The sequence below is a fragment of the Oncorhynchus mykiss genome, chromosome 13, assembly GCF_013265735.2.
Source record: "Oncorhynchus mykiss isolate Arlee chromosome 13, USDA_OmykA_1.1, whole genome shotgun sequence".
NCBI classification, from domain to species: Eukaryota; Metazoa; Chordata; class Actinopteri; order Salmoniformes; family Salmonidae; genus Oncorhynchus; species Oncorhynchus mykiss.
Genome location: NC_048577.1, coordinates 64,508,946 through 64,535,907, shown reverse-complemented (window position 1 = coordinate 64,535,907; position 26,962 = coordinate 64,508,946). Strand labels below are relative to the sequence as shown.

General features: G+C 40.9%; 2 protein-coding genes and 1 pseudogene across 3 annotated transcripts; all 3 read right to left on the bottom strand.

Moving 5' to 3' along the window:
- Positions 1-26,962, bottom strand: part of LOC110514160 — a 209,545-nt pseudogene that overhangs the window by 179,976 nt on the left and 2,607 nt on the right.
- On the bottom strand, positions 7,023-16,349 carry LOC110485284 (zinc finger protein 2 homolog). Of its 2 annotated transcripts, XM_036941935.1 has the most exons (3): positions 16,209-16,349; positions 8,864-9,038; positions 7,050-8,448 (listed from the first exon to the last, which is right to left on the bottom strand). In XM_036941935.1, exons 1-3 carry the CDS (start codon positions 16,215-16,217, stop codon positions 7,124-7,126), a joined length of 1,509 nt encoding a protein of 502 aa, XP_036797830.1. In that variant the 5' UTR covers positions 16,218-16,349; the 3' UTR covers positions 7,050-7,123. The 2 variants fall into 2 exon arrangements, with proteins under 2 accessions (XP_036797829.1, XP_036797830.1); XM_036941934.1 differs by lacking the exon at positions 16,209-16,349 and having other exon boundaries at positions 7,023-8,448; positions 8,864-9,724.
- On the bottom strand, positions 19,965-25,562 carry LOC110513420 (zinc finger protein 2 homolog). The gene is made up of 3 exons (XM_036941927.1): positions 25,440-25,562; positions 22,177-22,354; positions 19,965-21,601 (listed from the first exon to the last, which is right to left on the bottom strand). Exons 1-3 carry the CDS (start codon positions 25,545-25,547, stop codon positions 20,280-20,282), a joined length of 1,608 nt encoding a protein of 535 aa, XP_036797822.1. The 5' UTR covers positions 25,548-25,562; the 3' UTR covers positions 19,965-20,279.

Below are 26,962 nucleotides of genomic sequence, written 5' to 3'. Positions count from 1 at the left end.
ATAAGTCAATTTAGATTTGTTTATTATTATAATAAAAATATAACATTGAAGTGATATATTCATGTTTAGAATACAATGGATTGAATTTATTGATCAATTGAATACATGAATATATACCTATTGTTGAAACCTTATTCCGCGTGAGATTTAATGACAATAGTATCATGAGTATATGAAAGAAGATTATCCCCCCACACACAGGTTCACTGTGACATCTTCTATGATAACATTTATCCACTCAAATCACAAATGTGTGATATTACATAGACACAGGGGAGACCTGATTCTAGATCAGAGCTGCATATTATGCTCCACAGAGGTTACCATGGTGATCAGACTAAGTCAACTGTCTAAGAATGGGAGATGGATATGACTTTTTCACTAGATGTTTTCTATTGATCCATTATTTAGGGATCTGGAACGGTCCGGGATAGGAGGGAGATGAAATATGTCATGCTTGTGTTTTCTCATTGGCCCTAAATGAACAAAGCTCTTCCCACGTACAGTACCAGTCAAAAGTTTGGACACACCTACCCATTCAAGGTTGTTGTTTTAAACGATTTTCTACATTGTAGAATAATAAAGAATCAAATCAAACTTAATTTGTCACATGCGCCGAAAACAAGTGCAGACCTGGCCATCAAATGCTTACTTACAAGCCCTTAACCAACAGTGCAGTTCAAGAAGATGAACTAAAGTAAACATTAATAAAAAGTAACACAACAACATAACAGTAACAAGGCTACAGGGGGTACCAGTACCGAGTCAGTGTGGGGGCTATATACAGGGGGTACCGGTACTGAGTCAGTGTGGGGGCTATATACAGGGGGTACCGGTACCGAGTCAGTGTGGAGGTTATATACAGGGGGTACCAGTACCGAGTCAGTGTGGAGGCTATATACAGGGGGTACCAGTACCGAGTCAGTGTGGAGGTTATATACAGGGGGTACCAGTACCGAGTCAGTGTGGAGGCTATATACAGGGGGTACCAGTACCGAGTCAGTGTGGGGGCTATATACAGGGGGTACCAGTACCGAGTCAGTGTGGAGGTTATATACAGGGGGTACCAGTACCGAGTCAGTGTGGAGGCTATATACAGGGGGTACCAGTACCGAGTCAGTGTGGGGGCTATATACAGGGGGTACCAGTACCGAGTCAGTGTGGGGGCTATATACAGGGGGTACCAGTACCGAGTCAGTGTGGGGGCTATATACAGGGGGTACCAGTACCGAGTCAGTGTGGGGGCTATATACAGGGGGTACCAGTACCGAGTCAGTGTGGGGGCTATATACAGGGGTGTACCGGTACCGAGTCAGCGTGGGGGCTATATACAGGGGGTACCGGTACCGAGTCAGTGTGGGGGCTATATACAGGGGGTACCGGTACCGAGTCAGTGTGGGGGCTATATACAGGGGTGTACCGGTACCGAGTCAGTGTGGAGGTTATATACAGGGGGTACCGGTACCGAGTCAGTGTGGAGGTTATATACAGGGGGTACCGGTACCGAGTCAGTGTGGAGGTTATATACAGGGGGTACCGGTACCGAGTCAGTGTGGGGGCTATATACAGGGGGTACCGGTACCGAGTCAGTGTGGGGGCTATATACAGGGGTGTACCGGTACCGAGTCAGTGTGGAGGTTATATACAGGGGGTACCGGTACCGAGTCAGTGTGGAGGTTATATACAGGGGGTACCGGTACCGAGTCAGTGTGGAGGTTATATACAGGGGGTACCGGTACCGAGTCAGTGTGGAGGTTATATACAGGGGGTACCGGTACCGAGTCAGTGTGGAGGTTATATACAGGGGGCACCGGTACCGAGTCAGTGTGGAGGTTATATACAGGGGGTACCGGTACCGAGTCAGTGTGGAGGTTATATACAGGGGGTACCGGTACCGAGTCAGTGTGGAGGTTATATACAGGGGGTACCGGTACCGAGTCAGTGTGGAGGTTATATACAGGGGGTACCGGTACCGAGTCAGTGTGGAGGCTATATACAGGGGGTACCGGTACCGAGTCAGTGTGGAGGTTATATACAGGGGGTACCGGTACCGAGTCAGTGTGGAGGCTATATACAGGGGGTACTGGTACTGAGTCAGTGTGGAGGTTATATACAGGGGGTACCGGTACCGAGTCAGTGTGGAGGTTATATACAGGGGGTACCGGTACCGAGTCAGTGTGGAGGTTATATACAGGGGGTACCGGTACCGAGTCAGTGTGGGGGCTATATACAGGGGGTACCGGTACCGAGTCAGTGTGGAGGCTATATAAAGGGGGTACCAGTACCGAGTCAGTGTGGGGGCTATATACAGGGGGTACCGGTACCGAGTCAGCGTGCAGGGGTGCAGGTTAGAGGTAATTTGTACATGTAGGTCGGGGTGAAGTGACTATACATAGATAATAAACAGCAAGTAGCAGCAGTGTACAAAACAAATGGGGGGGGGGGGGGGGGGGGGTCAATGTAATAGATGGGTGGCCATTTGATTAATTGTTCAGCAGCCTTACGGCTTGGGGGTAGAAGCTGTTAAGGAGCCTTTTGGTCTTAGACTTGGCGCTCCGGTACTGTTTGCCGTGCGGTAGCAGAGAAAATAGTCTATGACTTGGGTGGCTGGAGTTTGACAATTTTATGGGCTATCCTCTGACACCACCTATTATATAGGTTCTGGATGGCAGGAAGCTTGGCCCCGTTGATGTACTGGGCCGTACGCACTACCCTCTGTAGCGCCTTACGGTCAGAAATGCCGAGCAGTTGCCATACCAGGCGGTGATGCAACAGTTCAGGATGCTCTCGATGGTGCAGCTGTAGAACCTTTTGAGGATCTGAGGACCCATGCCAAATCTTTTCAGTCTCCTGAGGGGGAATAGGATTTGTTGTGCCCTCATCACAACTTGGTGTGTTTGGACCATGATAGAGCTTTGGTGATGTGGACACCAAGGTACTTGAAACTCTTAACCCGCTCCACTACAGCCCCGTTGATGTTAATGGGGGCCTGTTCGGCCCTCCTTTTCCTGTAGTCCATGATCAGCTACTTTGTCTTGCTCACATTGTGGGAGAAGTTGCTGTCCTGGCACCACACTGCCAGTTCTTTGACCTTCTCCCTATAGTTTGTCTCCTTGTTGATCAGGACTACCACTGTTGTGTCGTCAGCAAACTTAATGATGGAGTTGGAGTCATGTTTGGCCGCGCAGTCGTGGAAGAACAGGGAGTACAGGAGGGGACTAAGTACACACCCCTGAGGGCCCCGTGTTGAGGATCAGCATGGCGGACGTGTTGTTGCCTACCCTTACCACCTGGGGTTAGCACATCAGGAAGTCCAGGATCCAGTTGCAGAGGGAGGCGTTTAGTCCCAGGGTCCTTAGCTTAGTGACAAGCTTCATGGGCACTATGGTGTTGAACTCTGAGCTGTAGTCAATGAACAGCATTCTCACATCGGTGTTCCTTTTGTCCAGGTGGGAAAAGGCAGTGTGGAGTACGATTGAGATTGCATCATCTGTGGATCTGTTGGGACGATATGCGAATTGGAGTGGATCTAGGGTATCCAGGAGGATGCTGTTGATGTGAGCCATGACCAGCCTTTCAAAGCACTTCATGGCTACCGATGTGAGTGCTACGGGGTGGTAATAATTTAGGTAGGTTACCTTTGATTCCTTGGGCACAGGGACTATGGTGGTCTGCTTGAAACATGTAGGTATTACAGACTCAGTCAAGGAGAGGATGAAAATGTCAGTGAAGACACTTGCCAGGTGGTCCACGCATGCTTTGAGTACACGTCCTGGTAATTCATCTCGCCCCGCGGTTTTGTGAATGTTGACCTGTTTAAAGGTCTTGCTCACATCGTCTACCGAGAGCATTTTCACATAGTCATCCACAACAGCTGGTGCTCTCATGTATGCTTCAGTGTTACTTGCCTCGAAGCGAGCATAAAAAGCATTTAGCTCATCTGGTAGGCCCGCATCACTGGGCAGCTCACGTCTGGGTTTCCATTTGTAGTCCGTAAGAGTTTAAGCCCTGCCACATCCGACGAGCATCAGAGCAGGTGTAGTAGGATTCAATCTTAATCCTTTATTGACGCTTTGCTTGTTTGACGGTTCGTCTGAGGGCATCACCGGATTTCTTATAGGCTTCCAGATTAGCGTCCCGCTCCTTGAAAGCTGCAGCTCTAGCCTTTAGCTCAATTCAGATGTTGCCTGTAATCCATGGCTTCTGGTTGGGATATGTACGTACAGTCACTGTGGGAACGACGTCGTCAATGCACTTATTGATGAAGCTGATGGAGGTGGTATACTCCAATGCCATTGGATGAATCCTGGAACATATTCTAGTCTGTGCTAACAAAACAGTCCTGTAGCGTAGCATCCGCTTCACCTGACCACTTCCGTATTGATCTAGTCACTGGTACATCCTGCTTTAGTTTTTGCTTGTAAGCAGGAATCAGGAGGATATAATTATGGTCAGATTTGCCAAATGGAGGGCGGGGGAGAGCTTTGTACGCACCTCTGTGTGTGAAGTAAAGGTGTTCTAGAGTTTTTTTCCCTCTGGTTGCACATGTGACATGCTGGTAAAAGTTTGCCTACATTAAAGTCCCTGGCCACTAGGAGCGTTGTTTCTGGGTGAGCATTTTCTTGTTTGCTTATGGCCTTATAGAGTTGTTTTTTTGCGGTCTTAGTGCCAGCATCGGTCTGTGGTGGTAAATAGATGGCTACGAATAATATAGATGAGAAATCTCTTGGTAGATAGTGTGGTCTACAGCTTATCATAAGGTATTCTACCTCAGGCGAGCAATAACTCTAAACTTCTTTAATATTAGACATCACGCACCAGCTGTTATTGACAAAAAAACACACACCACCACCCCTAGTCTTACCAGACGTAGCTTCTCTGATCTGCCGGTGCATTGAAAATCCCTCCAGCTCTATATTATCTGTGTTGTCGTTCAGCCACGACTCGGTGAAACATAAGATATTACAGTTCTTAATGTCCTGTCGGTAGGATAATCGTAGGACATCAATTTTATTTTCCAACGATTGCATGCCAGCAAATAGAATTGATCGCAGTGGAAGTTTACTCGCTTCCCTACAGATTCTTAAGAGGCACCCCGTTATGCGTCCTCTTTTCCTCCGCCTTTTCTTCACGCAAATGATGGGGAAATGGGCCTGTTCCCGGGAGAGCAGTATATCTTTCTTGTGTGACTTGTTAAAGGAAAAAGCTTCTTCCAGTTCGTGGTGGGTAATCCCAGTTCTGATGTCCAGAAGTTATTTTTTGGTCATAAGAGATGGTAGAAGTAACATTATGTACAAAATAAGTTTAAAAAATAAGTTACAAATGCAAAAAAAAATAACAAAATAGCATAATTGGTTACGGGCATGTAAAACGTCAGCCATCTTTTTCGGCGCCATCTTAACAAGAAGACCTCAAAACTATGAAATAACACATATAGAATCATGTAGTAACCAAAAAAAAGTGTTAAACAAATCAAAACATATTTGAGATTCTTCAAAGTAGCCACCCTTTGCCTTGATGAAAGCTTTGCACATTCTTGGCATTCTCTCAACTTGGTTCATGAGGTAGTCACCTGGATGCGTTTGAGCCAATCAGTTGTGTTGTGACAAGGTAGGGGTGGTATTCAAAAGATAGCCCTATTTGGCCTCCCGGGTGGCGCGGTGGTTAAGGGTGCTGTACTGTAGCGCCAGCTGTGCCATCAGAGTCCCTGGGTTCGCGCCCAGGCTCTGTCATAACCGGCCGCGACCGGGAGGTCCGTGGGGCGACGCACGATTGGCCTAGCGTCGTCCGGGTTAGGGAGGGATTGGTCGGTAGGGATCTCCTTGTCTCATCGCGCACCAGCGATTACTGTGGCGGGCCGGGCGCAGTGCGCGCTAGCCAAGGTTGCCAGGTGCACGGTGTAGCCTCCGACACATTGGTGTAGCCTCCGACACATTGGTGCGGCTGGCTTCCGGGTTGGAGGCGCGCTGTGTTAAGAAGCAGTACGGCTGGTTGGGTTGTGTATCGGAGGAGGCATGACATTCAGCCTTCGTCTCTCCCGAGCCCGTACGGGAGTTGTAGCAATGAGACAAGATAGTAGCTACTACAACAATTGGATACCACGAAAATGGGGAGAAAAATGGGTAAAATTCAAAAAAAAAAAAAAGATAGCCCTATTTGGCAAAATACCAAGTCCATAGGGTGGCAAGAACAGCTCAAATAAGAAAAGTGTATACGGTCTGTCGCAAAAACCATCAAGCACTATGATGAGCGCTCTCATGAGGACCGCCACAGGAAAGGAAGACCCAGATTCACGTCTGCTGCAGAGTAAAAGCTCATTAGAGTTACCAGGCTCAGAAATGACTGCCCAAATAAATGCTTCACATAGTTCAAGTAACAGACACATCTCAACATCAACTGTTTTTGTATTTTTTTATTTAAAACTTTAATTTAACCTTCTCTGTTCAGAGGAGACTGCGTGAAATCAGGCCTTCATGGTCGACATGCTGCAAAGAAACCACTAATAAAGGACACCAATAGGATGAACAGACTTGCTTGGGCCAAGAAACACGAGCAATGGACATTAGACGAGTTGAAATCAATCAGATTTAAGCGCAAGTTTTAGCGAACTTTCAAAGTTCTTGAAATATTCCATATTGACTGACCATGTCTTAAAGTAATGATGTACTGTTGTTTCTCTTTGCTTATCTGAGCTGTTCTTGCCCTAATATGGACTTGGTCTTTTACCAAATAGGGCTAACTTCTGTATACCACCCCTACCATGTCACAACACAACTGATTGGCTCAAAGGCATTAAGAAGGAAAGAAATACCACAAATGAACTTCTAACAAGGCACACCTGTTAATTGAAATGCATTCCAGGTGACTACCTCATGAAGCTGGTTGAGAGAATGCCAAGAGTGTGCAAAACTGTCATCAAGGCAAAGGGTGGCTACTTTGAAGAATCTTAAATATATTTTGAATTATTTAACATTTTTCTTGGTTACTACATGATTCCATATGTGTTATGTCAATAGTTTTTATGTTTTCACTATTATTCTACAATGTAGAAAATAAAAAAAATTAAGAAAAACCCTGGAATGTGTAGGTGTGTCCAAACTTTTGACTGGTACTGTATGTCTATCTAATGTTTTTCTCCAGTGTGTGTTAGCTGGTGTGTTTTCAGGTTTAATGATTGACTGAAGCTCTTTCCACAATGATCACAGCTGTAAGGCTTCTCTCCGGTGTGTGTTCGCTGGTGTGTATTCAGGTGTACTGATTGACTGAAGCTCTTTCCACAATGGTCACATCTGTAAGGCTTCTCTCCTGTGTGTGTTCGCTGGTGTGTATTCAGGTGTACTGATTGACTGAAGCTCTTGCCACACTGATAACAGCTATAGGGCTTCTCTCCAGTGTGTGTTCGCTGGTGTGTAGTCAGGGTGGAAGCTAGAGCAAAGCTCTTCCCACATAGACAGACATAAGTTTTCTCTCCAGTGTGTGTTTGATGGTGTCTAATCAGGGAGGAAACTACAGCAAAGCTCTTCCCACACTGATCACAGCTATAAGGCTTCTCTCCACTGTGTGTTAGCTGGTGTCTATTCAGGGTGGAAGCTACAGCAAAGCTCTTCCCACACTGATCACAGCGATAAGGCTTCTCACCTGTGTGTGTTCGCTGGTGTATAGTTAGTTTTTCTGATAGAGCAAAGCTCTTTCCACACTGATAACAGCTATAAGGCTTCTCTCCAGTGTGTGTTCGATGGTGTCTAATCAGGGAGGAAACTACAGCAAAGCTCTTCCCACACTGATCACAGCTATAAGGCTTCTCTCCTGTGTGTGTTCGCTGGTGTATAGTTAGTTTTTCTGATACAGCAAAGCTCTTTCCACACTGATAACAGCTATAAGGCTTCTCTCCAGTGTGTGTTCGATGGTGTCTAATCAGGGAGGAAACTACAGCAAAGCTTTTCCCACACTGTTCACAGCTATAAGGCTTCTCTCCAGTGTGTGTAACCTGGTGTCTACTCAGGGTGGAAGCTACAGCAAAGCTCTTTCCACACTGATCACAGATAAAAGGCTTCACTCCAGTTTGTGTTAGCTGGTGTGTAGTCAGGTTGCTTGACTGATTGAAGCTCTTTCCACCATCAAGGCACGGGTAAGGCCTCTCCCCTGCATGAATTTGCAGATGAGATTGGAAGGCGTTAGAAGCAGTGAAACTCTTCCCGCACTGAGAGCAGCAGTACGGTTTCTCCCGGGTGTGAATCCACTGGTGAATAATGAAATCACTCCTGCTAGTAAAACTCTTCCCACAGTCAGAGCAGCAGTGTTGAGGTTTCTTCCCTATACATCTCTGCTGGTGTTTCTTGGGGTGTTCTGGTCTATAGAGACACTTCTCTGTCTCGTCAGCAACACAATGTTGTTGAGGCTCCGCAGATGACAAGCCCCTCCAACTGAGAGAATGGTTAGTGCTGTCCCCTGTGAAACAAAGACATTGAATAACTATGTTTTGGAAATATAGGTCCATAAAAAAATACTATATTTACAATTTTAAAAATGTGTTTGTTATATAGCAGACTCTCTTCTCCAGCGCAACTTACAGGAGCAATTAGGGTTAAGTACCTTGCTCAAGGGCACAGAAAGATTTTTCACCTTGTCGGCTCAGAGATTTGAACCAGCAACCTTTATTAGTGGCCCAACGCTCTTAACCACTAACCTACTTGCTGCCCTTATCAATATACACTCATTGGCCAGTTTATTAGGTACAACCCCCTCCATTCATGAAACTGGATCGACAATTTACTGGCCACTGAGTGTTTACTGTTTATCAATGAATTAACAAAAGTTGCAGAATCAGATTTGTAGTCTCATCCACACACCACATTGTTCTTACTTGATGAAATCAAATCTTCATCTCCCTCCTCGTGTCCTTTTCTCACAGTTCCTGGTGTTTTCCTGCAGTCGACCAGCAACACAGACACCCTCTTCAGATCCAGCAGTAAGGCGCTACCAGGAGAATTGTGACCAGGGGACTCCGGCAGGTTGGAGGGGGATGGACTAGGTCTGTCCTGGTGACCACAGGAAGCATTGTACATAGAATATCATTAAACCAAACATTTGATTACTTTAGTCTAAATCTCTGATTGATTGGTGCATACTTGTAATATCGCATTTCTCCTGAAGTGTGTCACTGATCACTACTTTCCACAACATTTTCAATCACTTTGCCAAATATTTCCGATGGAAATGGTTTTTATATATATTTTTTTTACAAATGTCAAAACTGATAACACTTGGAATGCCCCGTCTTATGTTCAGAATGTTTGATTGAGCATTCATTGGAGTTGAACATCTTTCACCAGAGTTAATCATAGTTAAATTCTGGGTTAGGTGTCACATAATTAGTCAACTGCTCGCTTAAGTTCTGGGTTCATAAGTGGAGAGATTAAGAGATGGTTGAACAAGGAGAAGAACCGGAATGAGAAGCTCCACCCCCTCTTTCAAGATACGGGCTGAATGTCCCCTCCCCTTCCAACATGTGACAGATGGTAACACCTGCAAAATCATGATTGGTTCAAATAACCAGTGACACAAAACCTAAACACCAGAACTATTGCTGCTCGTTATCCCACTTTTGGAGCATGTTGAGAAAAATGTCAGTCTCATAGTTTCAGAATTCTTATACAGTACATATGTAACAGTATAACTTTAGACCATCCCCTCGACCACACCCGGGCGCGAACCAGGGACCCTCTGCACACATCAACAACTGACACCCACGAAGCATCGTTACCCATCGCTCAACAAAAGCCGCGGCCCTTGCAGAGCAAGGGGAACCACTACTTCAAGGTCTCAGAGCAAGTGACGTCACCGATTGAAACGCTATTTAGCGCGCATCACCGCTAACTAAGCTAGCTGTTTCACATCCGTTACACATACATAGAAGAAACCATCAGTTATGGGGGTATTGTGGCATGTAGTAGAAACCTACAGTAAAAAGGTATGGGTGTAGCCTGGTGCAATTTCTGCTCCATGTAACATTGCTCAAGATCCACTTTTCTATGTGACTTGTTACTGTAACAGCATCCTCATCTAAAAATCAACAACATTCAGATAATGAGTGGAATAAACTGTAATTTAACACCCAAGTATTTCAGCAGTACATTGTACACTACACCATTATTTCAAATTTCATTTTTATATATACTGTTTGTAAACTTGACACTTTATAATTTTGGTTTTGTAGATCAGTTTTTAGCAGTTTGATTAAATTATAGTAAAATGTATTAACAAATGACAGGAAATATTTTCAAAAGTAATCAATTGAAAATGGCCTAAGTGTTTTGAAACATATTTTTGTGCTTCGAGTTGTGAAAATGTACCATTGGATTGGGCTAGTCATGGGCTAGTCATGGGCTAGTCATGGGCTAGTCATGGGCTAGTCATGGGCTAGTCATGGGCTAGTGGGAGTAAAGGAAAGTGAACAAGTGCACAGTTAGGGAGGAAGGAAAGATAACTAGGGATTCCTTAACCTATTATGTAGGCAGAGGCGGCGCTAGCGTGAGGGCCATGGGTGTGACTGTTCCTGCAGATGAATCAATAAAATACAAAGAAAAATGATGTGAACATCCATTATTTAACACTATAAGCATTATTTAACACTAAGCATTATTTAACACTAAGCATTATTTAACACTAAGCATTATTTAACACTATAAGCATTATTTAACACTAAGCATTATTTAACACTAAGCATTATTTAACACTATAAGCATTATTTAACACTATAAGCATTATTTAACACTAAGCATTATTTAACACTAAGCATTATTTAACACTAAGCATTATTTAACACTATAAGCATTATTTAACACTAAGCATTATTTAACACTAAGCATTATTTAACACTATAAGCATTATTTAACACTAGCATTATTTAACACTAAGCATTATTTAACACTAAGCATTATTTAACACTATAAGCATTATTTAACACTAAGCATTATTTAACACTATAAGCATTATTTAACACTATAAGCATTATTTAACACTATAAGCATTATTTAACACTAAGCATTATTTAACACTAAGCACTATTTAACACTATAAGCATTATTTAACACTATAAGCATTATTTAACACTATTAGCATTATTTAACACTATTAGCATTATTTAACACTATAAGCATTATTTAACACTATTAGCATTATTTAACACTATAAGCATTATTTAACACTATAAGCATTATTTAACACTATACGCATTATTTAACACTATAAGCATTATTTAACACTAAGCATTATTTAACACTATAAGCATTATTTAACACTATAAGCATTATTTAACACTATAAGCATTATTTAACACTATAAGCATTATTTAACACTATAAGCATTATTTAACACTATAAGCATTATTTAACACTATAAGCATTATTTAACACTATAAGCATTATTTAACACTATAAGCATTATTTAACACTATAAGCATTATTTAACACTATAAGCATTATTTAACACTATAAGCATTATTTAACACTATAAGCATTATTTAACACTATAAGCATTATTTAACACTAAGCATTATTTAACACTAAGCATTATTTAACACTAAGCATTATTTAACACTATAAGCATTATTTAACACTATAAGCATTATTTAACACTAAGCATTATTTAACACTATAAGCATTATTTAACACTAAGCATTATTTAACACTATAAGCATTATTTAACACTAAGCATTATTTAACACTATAAGCATTATTTAACACTATAAGCATTATTTAACACTAAGCATTATTTAACACTATAAGCATTATTTAACACTATAAGCATTATTTAACACTAAGCATTATTTAACACTATAAGCATTATTTAACACTATAAGCATTATTTAACACTAAGCATTATTTAACACTATAAGCATTATTTAACACTATAAGCATTATTTAACACTAAGCATTATTTAACACTATAAGCATTATTTAACACTAAGCATTATTTAACACTATAAGCATTATTTAACACTATAAGCATTATTTAACACTAAGCATTATTTAACACTATAAGCATTATTTAACACTAAGCATTATTTAACACTATAAGCATTATTTAACACTATAAGCATTATTTAACACTAAGCATTATTTAACACTATAAGCATTATTTAACACTATAAGCATTATTTAACACTAAGCATTATTTAACACTATAAGCATTATTTAACACTATAAGCATTATTTAACACTATAAGCATTATTTAACACTATAAGCATTATTTAACACTATAAGCATTATTTAACACTATAAGCATTATTTAACACTATAAGCATTATTTAACACTATAAGCATTATTTAACACTATAAGCATTATTTAACACTATAAGCATTATTTAACACTATAAGGATTATTTAACACTATAAGCATTATTTAACACTATAAGCATTATTTAACACTATAAGCATTATTTAACACTAAGCATTATTTAACACTATAAGCATTATTTAACACTATAAGCATTATTTAACACTAAGCATTATTTAACACTATAAGCATTATTTAACACTATAAGCATTATTTAACACTATAAGCATTATTTAACACTATAAGCATTATTTAACACTATAAGCATTATTTAACACTAAGCATTATTTAACACTAAGCATTATTTAACACTAAGCATTATTTAACACTAAGCATTATTTAACACTATAAGCATTATTTAACACTATAAGCATTATTTAACACTATAAGCATTATTTAACACTATAAGCATTATTTAACACTATAAGCATTATTTAACACTATAAGCATTATTTAACACTATAAGCATTATTTAACACTATAAGCATTATTTAACACTATAAGGATTATTTAACACTATAAGCATTATTTAACACTATAAGCATTATTTAACACTAAGCATTATTTAACACTATAAGCATTATTTAACACTATAAGCATTATTTAACACTATAAGCATTATTTAACACTAAGCATTATTTAACACTATAAGCATTATTTAACACTATAAGCATTATTTAACACTATAAGCATTATTTAACACTATAAGCATTATTTAACACTATAAGCATTATTTAACACTAAGCATTATTTAACACTAAGCATTATTTAACACTAAGCATTATTTAACACTATAAGCATTATTTAACACTATAAGCATTATTTAACACTATAAGCATTATTTAACACTATAAGCATTATTTAACACTATAAGCATTATTTAACACTAAGCATTATTTAACACTAAGCATTATTTAACACTATAAGCATTATTTAACACTATAAGCATTATTTAACACTATAAGCATTATTTAACACTATAAGCATTATTTAACACTATAAGCATTATTTAACACTAAGCATTATTTAACACTATAAGCAAATTTATATGATTGAATTAAATCCTGGAATTGGTCTAGGGGGTTGTTGCTTATTTTATAAAGCAATGTACCCTACTGTCAGTATACCTCCTTGAGGGGTCCCCTGGGACTGGTAGCTACGCTGCTGGTGGGGGAAGGAACAGGGTATTTATTTAGTAAGTAATTTATTAAGTGTTAATAGTTTAAATTAAGTTAACACACTGCCAGGACTTGAGGTAGGCCTACTTTAGAAGAATCCAACAACTGATGCATTTTGTAGTTTTAGTAATTTTACATGGTCTAACATATCTGTATATCTGTATATCTGTAAACAAAACATTCCAAAGAACAGAATAGCATATTCTGAGTTTAAAGGTAGTTTCAGAGATATGATGTAGGCTATATGCACAAAGTAAACAGCATAGTGAGTCAATAACATGGACTTAATAAAGGCAGAACTAGTCACTTTAAATAACGCCGTTTTAATAATGTTTACATATCTTTCATTACTCATCTCATATGTAATATAGTGTATTCTATACCATCTACTGCATCTGGCCTATGCCGCACGGCCATCGCTCATCCATATATTTATATGTACATATTCTTATCCATCCCTTTACATTTGTGTATAAGGTAGTTGTTGTGAATGTGTTAGATATTACTGCATTGTCGAAATTTGAAGCACAAGCACTTCGCTACACTCTTAGTAACATCTGCTAACCATGTGTATGGGACCAATAAAATGTTCTTTTATTTTATTTCCGCAATAACCAAGAACGTTGAACCGCGAGGCTAAACTTCTCCAATGTTTTGGTCCCATGGCTACCATGCTGGAAGAGCATGAAGCATACCCTTTGCACAGATACTGTGAGTGACTGTGTGAGAGCGAAGTCTTGCATCTCGCTCATTGCAATATCTGCGGTGCTGCTTGTGGCATCGTTTTGATGAGTCTATCTTTAATGTAGCTTATTTTACAGTCACTATGCAATTTAGTAGTCATTCTTATAGTAAGAATGAAAAACAAAAAACAACATTTTAAGTGAAAAGTAGGCATTGGTTAATAAGTTAATAACACATTTGTATTTACAATGATAGCCCACCGTGGAACGGTGGGTTAACTGCCTTGATCAGGGGCAGAACAACAGATTTTTACCATGTCATCTAGGGGATTCGATCCAGCAACCTTTCGGTTACCGGCCCAACGCTCTAACCACTAGGCTACGTGCCTCCCTAATACATGTCATTTAAATAAAAAAAAACATACATATATATATATATATATATATATATATATATATATATAATTCATAACAGATTTTCTAGGCTAGGAGAGAGCATCTTAGCCAGGTAGTCTAGGACAATAAAACAACTAAAAGCTTGTACTGTATGAGACCGTTCAGGGAACATGAAAGAGGAGGATGGCAATTGGCATTTCTCTACAAGTTGGGTGAGATGGGTTTTTTCCTACCTGTACGTACACACAAAATTAGTACTATGGATAGACGCATCATATTTAGGTTGATCGGACTAAATCATTTTCGGCAGGGTTTGGTTTACAAGTGGGGGGGGCGTTATTATTATTGATTTTTTTATCCAGTCCTATAAATACTCCAAACAGCCTACTCGACCTCTCAGAGGTGTACGCATGGTCCTAAAGCACACCCTTAACACATTTAGTATTACATTCCAATGATAAAACTAGGGGGGACAAAGATGCAATTTCAGAATGTGGTGGGGACATGTTCACTCCATCCCCAGTGAAAGTTGCACCCCTGGTTTTTGGTATATTTTAGTTGTCACTGTAGTAGACTAAGCATAGGTGATTAGAGGATGTTGAAATGAAGCTTGAATAGTGGAGGCAGCGCCTGTTTCCTTTTCGACTTGCGGTAACTCTAAATCAATAGTTGTTTAGTATTCTGAAAACATTCACTTGCTCGACCATTCTGAAGGTCATGCAACTGTTACATGCAACATTTATTGTGAACTTAACAGGACAGATGTTGCTCTCTAGTTTTATGATGTAACAAAGGTCTGGTTGAATGTATTCTGCCACTGTCTTCTTGTCTCAGCTGAGTCCAGGCATATGAACTAACAGGTTATAACAACACAATTATCACAACATGTAATATGGCTATTTTTCTGGCTTTCTTCCCTGGTCATTTTACCCACACACCGCTACTGCAAGGTGTAGGCTTGGCCTCATTATTTCACCAAGGTAAAGTTGGTTTGTAAAAAGCCATTTAAAGTGGTATAAATCAATAACGAATTAACTGTTTGTCACAGAAACATAAAACTAGATATTATTTATTCTATAAATGTCTAGCACACTTTTACAACCTTTGTTGAGGAAAAATTGCAGTTTTGATTTGATAGAGGGCATGTAGTCTATCGTATCAAAACTGGAATTTATACTCAAAGCAAAGGTTGTAAAATTATGCTAGACATTTAATTAATAAATCATACCTAGTTTATGTGACAAACGGTGAAATAATTATTGATTTTTACCATTTTAAATGGCTTTTGGCGAATGTCTGTTGAATGTCCGAATGTGTGAATATAAAACCAACTTTACCATGGCCTCATTATTTCTCCATGGTTTCTGACTTTAGCTTCTCGTTGGCTTGTATTAAACTGTGTGCGATAGGCTAGTAGGCTACTTTTCTGAAGGACAAAATATGACGTGTTTTTATTACCACCATTGTTTATTTTGTCCAGTTGTTCAAATGGAACGAATGAATATGGAAGATCAAAGATGATGACTAGACCTAGACATGTTATACACCACAGTAGGATATTGTTAATAATAAGGATATTGTATAATATTGTTAATAAAAGTAAACCAAACTTACCAGATCCATCGTTGAAGCCGTTCTTTCTTCAGCGTTTCTTCAAATAAAAAACGTGACAGTTAATCTGTAGCTAGCCTACACTAGTTACCTTGTTTGTCACAGCATTCAGATAAACAGCTAGACCAGAGCAATCAGGCGTCCTTTAAAATATCACAATTCGACTTAAACTGTGACAAATAAATGTCTGATGTAGGCTAACCTTACTTCAGAAAGATCCTGGTTAAGATTTAAATCTATTAAAGTCAATAAAACGTTCAACACCCTATTCACCAAGAATCCTCTTGTCTGTTATCGTCTAACTCTACCCGAGATCCACTGGAAACAACGTCCTCTTCGAGAGTCCAGATGTCTGAGGCCCAGCAATGGACGCCTATAAAACACCAGACTGATTACAGCAGCGCTATCCGTGCAGCGAACCAGAAAAACCTGGTGTATGTTCAATCCGAAGTCTGCAGTGTCCATGCAGCTTTTACAACAATGCAACCTCCGCAGTAGTCAGTGCATTACAAGCATTTCGCTACAGTAGCAATAAAATATGTATGTGACCAATAACATTTGATTTGATTCATACTTCTTCCGCTTCACGGAGCAGACCAGCGCCGTTGAGAAGGAAGTGGTCTTCTTCTTTAGTGTTAGGGCGGTCCGCAAACAATGACTATAGGTGTACGCCCCCACCTAGTGCATTGGCTGTGTATCAGCCTACTATTCTGTATTATTAATTCATAACACTGTGAAAAACCAACTAACCCTGCACCCATTAAAACCTCATCATTATTCCACAACTTTGGCCCTCTGATTCAACACCAGGCTACCAGCCTGGGAGGATGGGATATTATCCTTCAAAACACCTTGTAACTCTTCTGAAGTAAAATATTATACACCCAAGTACTTCTCAACAGCTGCCTCTGCAACATCTATCCACTGTGTTTTACATTATATTCCTGCGGTACGGTTGACAACCATGGCCATGAACACCAAAAAAATAAAAAATACTGAAGCATGTTATTCTTATCACTCTCTATTGACCTCCGCCTAATCACAGGGACCCTCTCAGGATCCTTCACCCTGGACCCATCTTCCTCTACTTCTACTACTTACTTCACTGCCTCATCATACAACACCTTCTGCACTACTGTGATCCTGGTAACCTCAACCTGTCTTTCTCTCACCGGACACATCTGATCTCCAGCACCATGTGTACCCCTACAGTTTATACACACAACTTTTTACATCAATACTACACATTCCTTTCTTTCAGGTCCTCCTGCACATTTCTCACATCATGGATGCTGGAAGGAAGTAATCAAGGAAGGGAATTCGTGTTTATACAGGAAGTACCCCTCCTACACTTACCAATCATGTCAATGTCAAGCTATAAAGAGCTTTAAAGCTCGGCAGTTTGTAGTTTTAAAACTCGGAAATTAGTTTCCTTTGGCTCGTTCAGCCATCCCAATAGGAAACATTTATGGGGGAAAATTGGCGTTTTGGAATAAACACAGAAAATAGTTAGCACAGCCTAAGGAGACCTCATACGTTTTGTTCTATGAGATAATAGCAGTCAGTTAATATGACCTTTATGAATTATGAAGCCTTTGTGATGTGCTTTTTTAAATTACTTAAATACGTCAAAATTCACAAGAAGTGACGTTCGCCGATAGATTGTATAACAAAACATATAACATCTAAACCTGTGTTTACAACAGACCTTATTTTCGGCATTCATCCAAAAACACCATTAATTTCCCCATAGGCTTTGTCCAGCGAACCATGGCAAAATTAGTGCCTATAAAAATATGGCATTACTCTTTCTCTCTATAGAGCCCCACCACATAAAACCCACAAAACCTAGTGGCCAAACAGGGAAATGGTTCAATTGTTTTCCAACATTCATTTTTCCCCCATAGGTGATTTCCAATAGGCTTACCCTGACGAGACATTTCACACCTCTTTCTGCAGCAACCAGTGATCCGGGTCAACAGTATAAACATTACGTCCGTCCCCTCGCCCCGACCTGGGCGCGAACCAGGTCGGTCTGCACACGTCAACAGTCACCCTCGAAGCATCGTTACCCAACGCTCCACAAAAGCCACTATTTCAAGTGATGTCACAGATTGAAACGCCACTAGCGCGCACCACCGCTAATGCACATCTCTTGCTGACACCTATTGTGTAATTTTAAAACTTGCCCATGACAGGTCACAGAATTGTCAATTTAAAGAAATTCAGACAATTTATTCAATACTACATTTAGCTAACATTAGATAGTTAACCCAGAGATGCTTATGTTTAATACTAGATCATTGATTGCAGGATATTAGCTTGTCACTTAGCCTTTTAATAAATTGATAACAGTAAACCTAGATAGTTGTATCTCATAGTACTCCGAGTGGTGACTCAAGACTCGCGTGAAAATAAAAGAGAGCCGCACACTGTAGGAACTCAGATGCAAAAATGTAATTACCGGTGTCTGTAATCATGGCCAAGAGTGGCCTAATATCATTGGTTAATTCTCAAATATTAAAATGGCATACAAAGAACAACATACAAACAACAAATGGATAGCATACGATCATAGATTCATTTTAGACTACACAAGCGTACAAACAATTACAATGGCAAAGTCACAATAATCACAAGAATGGCTTCAGATCAAAGTCTACGTTGAGACCGAAGGGAACAAGGGTCTTTAAGTTAAAGATCCAGGCAGCCTCTCGTTTTAACAAAAAATTATTAAGGTCACCCCCTCTCCTAGGGAGGGTGACATGTTCGATGCCAATATAACGCAGAGACGAAATCGAGTGGCCTGCCTCCAAGAAGTGGGCCGCAACTGGGTAAGTCAAGTTTTTGCACCTAATGGTGCTACGATGCTCTGAGATACTTACTTACTTTTATTTCGCACTTTGTTTTACCCACATAATTTTTACCACAAGGACAAGTTATAAGACAAATAACTGCCTTAGTGGAGCATGTGATAACACCGTTGATTGGGATCTGTTTCCCTGTTTGTGGGTAGCCAGATAACAGATGGCTAATTACATTGATATGCTTTGGAATGTCTAGCCAGCGTATCAGGAAAGCAAGCAAGACTTTAGTTTAGATAAACAAATGTTGTTCGCTAGCTAGCTAGGTCGCTAGCTACCTTACATCAGACATCCTCTACGCTGATGTTGGCTTATTGGATGCTACCAAAAAAATGTAATGGGATGAATAGAAATAGTGATAGCACACAGAAAGCTGCAATTATAGAACCCATTTTCAACTCTTGGGACATTGACCTTAAAAATGTTCACCCCAAGTGAGCCCCCTGACTCATTGACTATAAGGCCTACAGATTAATTCAGGTATTTTTTTTTTTTATCAATGTGTGCTTGTGTGTGTTAGTGTATGAGCACAGGTGCATAGGTTTGTGTTTGTGGGTTTGCAATTAGTGGAGGGCAGTATGTGCATTAACATAAGTGAAGTAACACATCAAATATTGGTTTAGGTGTTACGATATTCATTTAAAAAGTTGTTTCTCACCTGATAACTTTTTCCACTTAATGTAATAAGTTACGTTATCATATTAAGCAAGAAGATATTACATTTACCGGTTTTATTACATTATAAATCTAAAAGTTAGTACATTAACCGTTGTTACAAGACACAGTACACATAGTTCTTACCTGGACCTCATGGATATTATTATCCAATGTATTATTGATTCGTTTTAGGAATATTTTAATCAATATAGATATATAAAACATACAGTTTAAGTGATAACTTCTTGTTTAGAAGTTTATTGATCAATTGAATACATGAATATACACCTATTTAATAATATCATGAGTATATGAAAATATACAATTATCAACATCACCCCCTCCCCCCACACACACGGGTTCACTGACATTTCCTATGATAACATTTATCCATTTAGATGTGTAATATTACAGAGACACAGGGGAGACCTGATCCTAGATCAGAGCTGCATATTATGCTCTAAAGGTTACCATGGTGATCAGACTAAGGCAACTGTTTAAGAATGGGAGATGGATATGACTGTTCACTAGATGTTTTCTATTGATCCTTTATTTATGGATCTGGAACCGGTGACAGATAGGAGGGAGAGGAAATACGGCACATTTTAGCTTTCTGGTGTTTTCTCATATTCCCTAAATGAGCAAAGCGCTTCCTACATAGACAAACATAGGGTTTCTCTCTAGTGTGTGTTCGCTGGTGTGAAATCAGGCTCCCTGATTGACTGAAGCTCTTTCCACAGTTATCACATCTGTAAGGCTTCTCTCCAGTGTGTGTTCGATGGTGTCGATTCAGGGTGGAAGCTGCAGCAAAGCTCTTCCCACACTGATCACAGCTGTAAGGTTTCTCTCCAGTGTGTGTCAGTTGGTGTGTTGTCAGGTGGACTGACTGATTGAAGCTCTTCCAACACTGATCACAGCTATAAGGCTTCTCTCCTGTGTGTGTTCGCTGGTGTCTAGTTAGTTTTTCTGATACAGCAAAGCTCTTCCCACACTGATAACAGCTATAAGGCTTCTCTCCAGTGTGTGTTCGCTGATGTATAGTTCGTTTTTCTGATACAGCAAAGCTCTTCCCACACTGATCACAGCTATAAGGCTTCTCTCCAGTGTGTGTTCGCTGGTGTGCAGTCAGGGTGGAAGCTAGAGCAAAGCTCTTCCCACATAGACAGACATAGGTTCTCTCTCCAGTGTGTGTTACCTGGTGTCTAGTTAGGGAGGAAGCTACAGCAAAGCTCTTCCCACAGTGATCACAGCTGTAAGGTTTCTCTCCAGTGTGTGTTACCTGGTGTCTAGTCAGGGAGGAAGCTACAGCAAAGCTATTCCCACACTGATCACAGCTATAAGGTTTCTCTCCAGTGTGTGTTCGCTGGTGTGTAGTCAGGTGGACTGACTTATTGAAGCTCTTCCCACACTGATCACAGCTATAAGGCTTCACTCCAGTGTGTATTAGCTGGTGTGTAGTCAGGTGGACTGACTTATTGAAGCTCTTTCCACACTGATCACAGCTATAAGGCTTCTCTCCAGTGTGTACTCGCTGGTGTACAGTTAAGGCTCCTGCACTAACAAAGCTTTTCCCACAATCAAGACAGGGATAAGGCTTCTCCCCTGTATGAATTCTTACATTAGATTTCAAGGTGTTAGATGCAGCAAAACTCTTCCCACACTGATCACAGTGAATAATGAAGCCACTCTGGTTTGTGAAACTCTTCCCACAGTCAGAGCAGCAGTGGTGAGGTTTCTTCCGTGTACGTCTCTGCTGGTGTTTCTTGAGATGTTCTGATCTGGAGACACTCTTCTCTGTCTCGTCAGCAACAGGATGTTGAGGCTCCCCAGATGATAAGCCCCTCCCACTAAGAGAACAACAGTACGGGGTGTCCCCTGTAAAATAAAGACATTGAATAGTTAGTATTTGTTTATGGACCCATATTTTCAAAACCTATAACTTTTTTTGTTGTTATTTAGCAGGTGCTCTTATAAAGAGCAATTTACAGGAGCAATTAGGGTTAAGTACCTTGCTCAAGGGTTAGTAGCCTAGTGGTTAGAGCGTTGGACTAGTAACCGGAAGGTTGCAAGTTCAAATCCCCAAGCTGACATGGTACAAATCTGTCGTTCTGCCCCTGAACAGGCAGTTAACCCACTGTTCCTAGGCCGTCATTGAAAATAAGAGTTTGTTCTTAACTGACTTGCCTCGTTAAATAAAGGTTAAATATAAAAAGGGCACAGACAGATTTTTCACCTTGTCGGCTCAGAGATTCGAACCAGCAACCTTTTGATTAGTGGCCCAACGCTCTTAACCACTAGGCTACCTGCCGCCCTCATCATCAATATACACTCAGTGGAGTGGCCAGTTTATTAGGCACACACCCCTCCATACATGTATACTGTTAATCAATGAATTAACAGAAGTTGCAGAAGCAGATTGTAGTCTGATCCACACCCCCCATTGTTCTTACTTGATGAAATCAGATCTCCCTCCTCGTGTCCTTCTCTCACAGTTCCACTCTGCCCTGGTATTTTCCTGCAGTCGACCAGCCGCACAAACACCCTCTTAAGACCCAGCAGTAAGAAGCTACCAGGAGAGTTGTGACCAGGGGATTCCGGCAGGGTGGAGGGGGACGGACTAGCTCTGTCCTAGTGACCACAGGAAGTATTGTACATAGAATATCATTAGACCAAACATTTGATTACTTTAGTCTAAATCTCTGATTGATTGGTGCATCCTAATAATACCTCCTTTCTCCTGAAGTGTGTAATCGTTCACTACTTTCCACAAATGTATAACAATTCTAATGCCCCGTCTTATGTTCAGAAGCTTTGATTGAGCATTCATTGGAGTTGAACACATCTTTCACCCCTGAGTTAATCTTGGTTTACACAAAACTAATGTCTCATGAATTGGTCAACCGCTCAATTTAGTTCTGGGTTCATACGTGATAAGAAGAGAGCTTAAGAGACGCTGGAACAAGGAGCTCCACCCTCTCTTTCAAGATACAGGCCGAATATCCCCTCCCCTTTCCAAAATTCAGAGGACGCCAACACCTGCGAAAACGTGATTTGTCATAATAACCAGAGGAAAAACCAAAACACCTAAACTACTGCTGCTCATTATTATGTACTATTTAAAGCCAAATCCATCAATTTGTTTTTACTTTCCCCCGAAATTAAATGAATATCAATTTATACAGTTATCCCCATGTACAATAGAGCCACGTCTTTCTGGTGCCATTTACAGCTTGTTTCTAGCCTAAAGTGTTGCAGAGTTATTCTGATGTTTTTCTGGTGCTAACAAGCATGCAATGAACAACGTGCTGTTTACATCTATATTTGCTCACCCTTCGGAAAATCAGATCACGACTCAATCCTACGCATTTTACAGATATTCCAGTAATTCTATACACATACTGTCCATAATGTCTATACATCCTGTGATGGAAAATGTTATCATGTGAAGAACAGTCTTCAAAATGTTCATAGTGTTATAAATAATCCTTCTAATCCTAATAATCCTGCCTGTACTTGGTAAAAATATGAAGGGGGGCAACATGACCCCCTCCTCAGGACCATCTGGCAGAACGGCCAGAATATGTTCTATAAGTTATGATAGAGATGAGACTGTGCCAGACATGCCGGAACCAACCCTATGAACTCTGTAACGTGTCTGTAACCAGTATATAAGAGATCTAACGGGACTGCCCTGAGGGAGATACCTTCAGAACGGTACTTTATGCATCCTAAGTTTGACTTTGACCTCTAGAGCATGCTGATAATAAACAATGATTCATTTAAGATTGACTTAGAGTGTCCCTGTGTAGGATGTACACGACTATCTCATCACATCTACTACAAGACCAAAAGTATGTGGACACCTGCTCGTCAAACATCTCATTCCAAATGCATGTGGTACCCCCTTTGCTGCTATAACAGCCTCCACTCTTCTGGGAAGGCTTTCCAATTAAGGTTGGAACATTGCTGCAGGGACTTGCTTCAATTCAGCCACAAGAGCATTCGTGAGGTCGGGCACTGATGTTAGCCGATTAGGCCTGGCTCGCAGTCGGCATTGCAATTCATCCCAAAGGTGTTTGATGGGGTTGAGGTCAGGGCTCTGTGCAGGCCAGTCAAGTTCTTCCACAACAATCTTGACAAACTATTGCTGTATGGAACTTGTTTTTTGCAAGGGGGGCATTGTCATGCTGAAACAGGAAAGGGCCTTCTGCAAACTGTTACCACAAAGTTGGAAGCACAGAATGGTCTAGAATGTCATTGTTTGCTGTAGCGTTAAGATTTCCCTTCACTAGAATTAATGGACAGAACCATGACAAACAGCTCCAGACAATAATTTATCTTACACCAAACTTTACCGTTGGCACTATGCATTGGGGCAGGTAGCGTTCTCCTGACATCTGCCAAACCAAGATTTGTCCGTCGGCAGCGAGCCTTACACGGAATCCAAACCAGCTGCGTGCGTGCACCATCGTGCGCTATCGTGCATAAATGCATTTTGTCCCCCTACACCAAACGCGATCATGACACACAGGTTAAAATATCAAAACAAACTCTGAACCAATTACATTAATTTGGGGACAGGTCGAAAAGCATTACATGTATGGCAATTTAGCTAGTTAGCTTGCACTTGCTAGCTAATTTGTCCTGGGATATAAACATTGAGTTGTTATTTTACCTGAAATGCACAAGGTCTTCTACTCCGACAATTAATCCACACATAAAACAGCCAACCGAATAATTTCTAGTCATCTCTCCTCCTTCCAGGCCTTTTCATCTTTGAACTTATAAAAAAAATCCCTGATTGGCATCTACACTTTTACCACGACAACCGGCAAAACACTTCAAAACACTTTGTCTTTCAATCACCCATGTGAGTATAACCAATGAGGAAATGGCACGTGGGTACCTGCTTCTATAAACCAATGAGGAGATGGGAGAGGCAGGACTTTCAGCGCGATCTGCGTCAGAAATAGGAATTACTTCTATTTTAGCCCTTGGCAACGCAACGCAGACGCTCGTGGGCGCGAGCAGTGTGGGGGCAATAATTGAATAACATGGATTTCGACATTTATTTTGCGACGCTCGCGCACACGATGTGTCCGGTCTGGTCACCATGTTACACCACTCCAGCCGAGACTTGGCATTGCGCAGTGGCGGATTTAGGTATGGGCCCAATCATTTTTTTGGAATGATGACACATGCGCGATCGGTTTTCTATCGCTCATTTGCACGTCACGTCAATGATATCATGTCACCGTGTGGGACTGTGGGTCAATTAACCTTGTCGGAGTGGGCGCCCTGATTCTAGGTTGGGAGCTAGGCAGGCTACTGCCTGGGAAGGTCTCCCACTCAGAAGTACGAGATGGAGAAGTGGGACAGGGGTAGGTTGACCTCAGGTCTCCCCACTGGAAGCCCGAGGTAGGGGGAGTGGGGGATTAGTCAAATCAGTCACACTATGAAATGCTACCAAATAAACCACAATTAATTCATAATACTGTTAATATATAGTTTCACAGACATAGTTGCATTTTTTTCTGGTTTGCGAAATCGTTAAGAATAATATAAAACAGTGTTTAAGTGCAAATTAAGGGGCACTTCTGAAATATTTTGGAGCACCCTCTGGCATTGGCCAGGATGAGGTGCTATCTACCTTCTCAGCCACACAGGCCTCTTCAGAAATTATCTCGGAGCCTCAGGATGAGGAGCCGCCCACCTGCTCAGCCACACAGGTGTCTCCACAAATATTGTCTGAGGATGAAGACCCATTTGCTTCCACTTCTCCCCAGCAGGATTCTTCAGGTGGGTTTGTGTGCACGCACATGTGTGTGCATCCCTGCGTAACAAACAGAATAAATAATCTCCCTTTCGCAAAGTTTTAAGTTTCCATATTGTTGGTAACAATTACGATTTTATTATTACTGGGTATGTATGTGGGATGTTCCACCACTATAAATGTTGTGAATAACATGCGTAAACTAATGCCCATGTGCTCTCCTTTAGAAACGCCTGTAGCAGCATCCCACCAAATTCTGCTGCTGAGGATGAATCACTGTCTACAGACCCTGCTGCTGAGGATGAATCACTGTCTACAGATCCTGCTGGTGAGGATGAATTACTGTCTACAGATCCTGCTGCTGAGGATGAATCACTGTCTACAGATCCTGCTGCTGAGGATGAACCACTGTCTACAGATCCTGCTGCTGAGGATGAATCACTGTCTACAGACCCTGCTGGTGAGGATGAATCACTGTCTACAGACCCTGCTGCTGAGGATGAATCACTGTCTACAGACCCTGCTGCTGAGGATGAACCACTGTCTACAGACCCTGCTGCTGAGGATGAACCACTGTCTACAGACCCTGCTGCTGAGGATGAACCACTGTCTACAGATCCTGCTGCTGAGGATGAACCACTGTCTACAGATCCTGCTGCTGAGGATGAATCACTGTCTACAGACCCTGCTGGTGAGGATGAATCACTGTCTACAGACCCTGCTGCTGAGGATGAATCACTGTCTACAGATCCTGCTGCTGAGGATGAATTACTGTCTACAGACCCTGCTGGTGAGGATGAATCACTGTCTACAGATCCTGCTGCTGAGGATGAATCACTGTCTACAGACCCTGCTGACTGACAGAATTCAGACACAGCTTGTTTGCACAGGACCAAGTGAGGTACCACCTAACTTTGTTTCCCCAGGGAATGAGAGTGAAGGAAGATGTTGCCACCACCAGTATTTCAGGAAGACCTTGGTGAGTGGTGAAAAAAATCCCTAGAAGTTGTCTGGTGTATTCTGAAAAAACAACAACAGCCATTTCTGCTGCAAACTCTGTTCTAAGAAGAAAATTAATTTGGGAAACTCAGGACTTGTGACGTTCGTCATAAAGATGAGACCAAGACGCAGCATGAGTAGAGTTCCACGTAATATTTAATAACTGAAACTCAACTAACAAAACAACAAACAATCGAACGAAACGTGAAGCTATACGAATAGGGCAGACAGGCAACTAAACATAGAACAAGATCCCACAAACACCAAAGGGAAATGGCTACCTAAATATGATTCCCCAATCTGAGACAACGATAAACAGCTGCCTCTGATTGGGAACCATATCAGGCCACCATAGACATACCAATCACCTAGACCTACAAAAAACCCTAAACAATACAAAAACTAGTGTACCCACCCTAGTCACGCCCTGACCTAACCAAGATATCTCTGTTTTCTTTATATTT

Coding starts and splice junctions, on each gene's coding strand:
- LOC110485284 (XM_036941934.1), bottom strand. CDS start 9,065: ATGTACAATGCTTCCTGTGGTCACCAGGACAGACCTAGTCCATCCCCC. Junction 8,449..8,863: donor TGAAGATTTGATTTCATCAA/GTAAGAACAATG, acceptor TTTGTTTCACAG/GGGACAGCACTAACCATTCT.
- LOC110513420 (XM_036941927.1), bottom strand. CDS start 25,547: ATGTGCGTGCACACAAACCCACCTGAAGAATCCTGCTGGGGAGAAGTG. Junction 22,355..25,439: donor ACACCTGTGTGGCTGAGCAG/GTGGGCGGCTCC, acceptor TGTGGTCACTAG/GACAGAGCTAGTCCGTCCCC. Junction 21,602..22,176: donor GGGAGATCTGATTTCATCAA/GTAAGAACAATG, acceptor TTTATTTTACAG/GGGACACCCCGTACTGTTGT.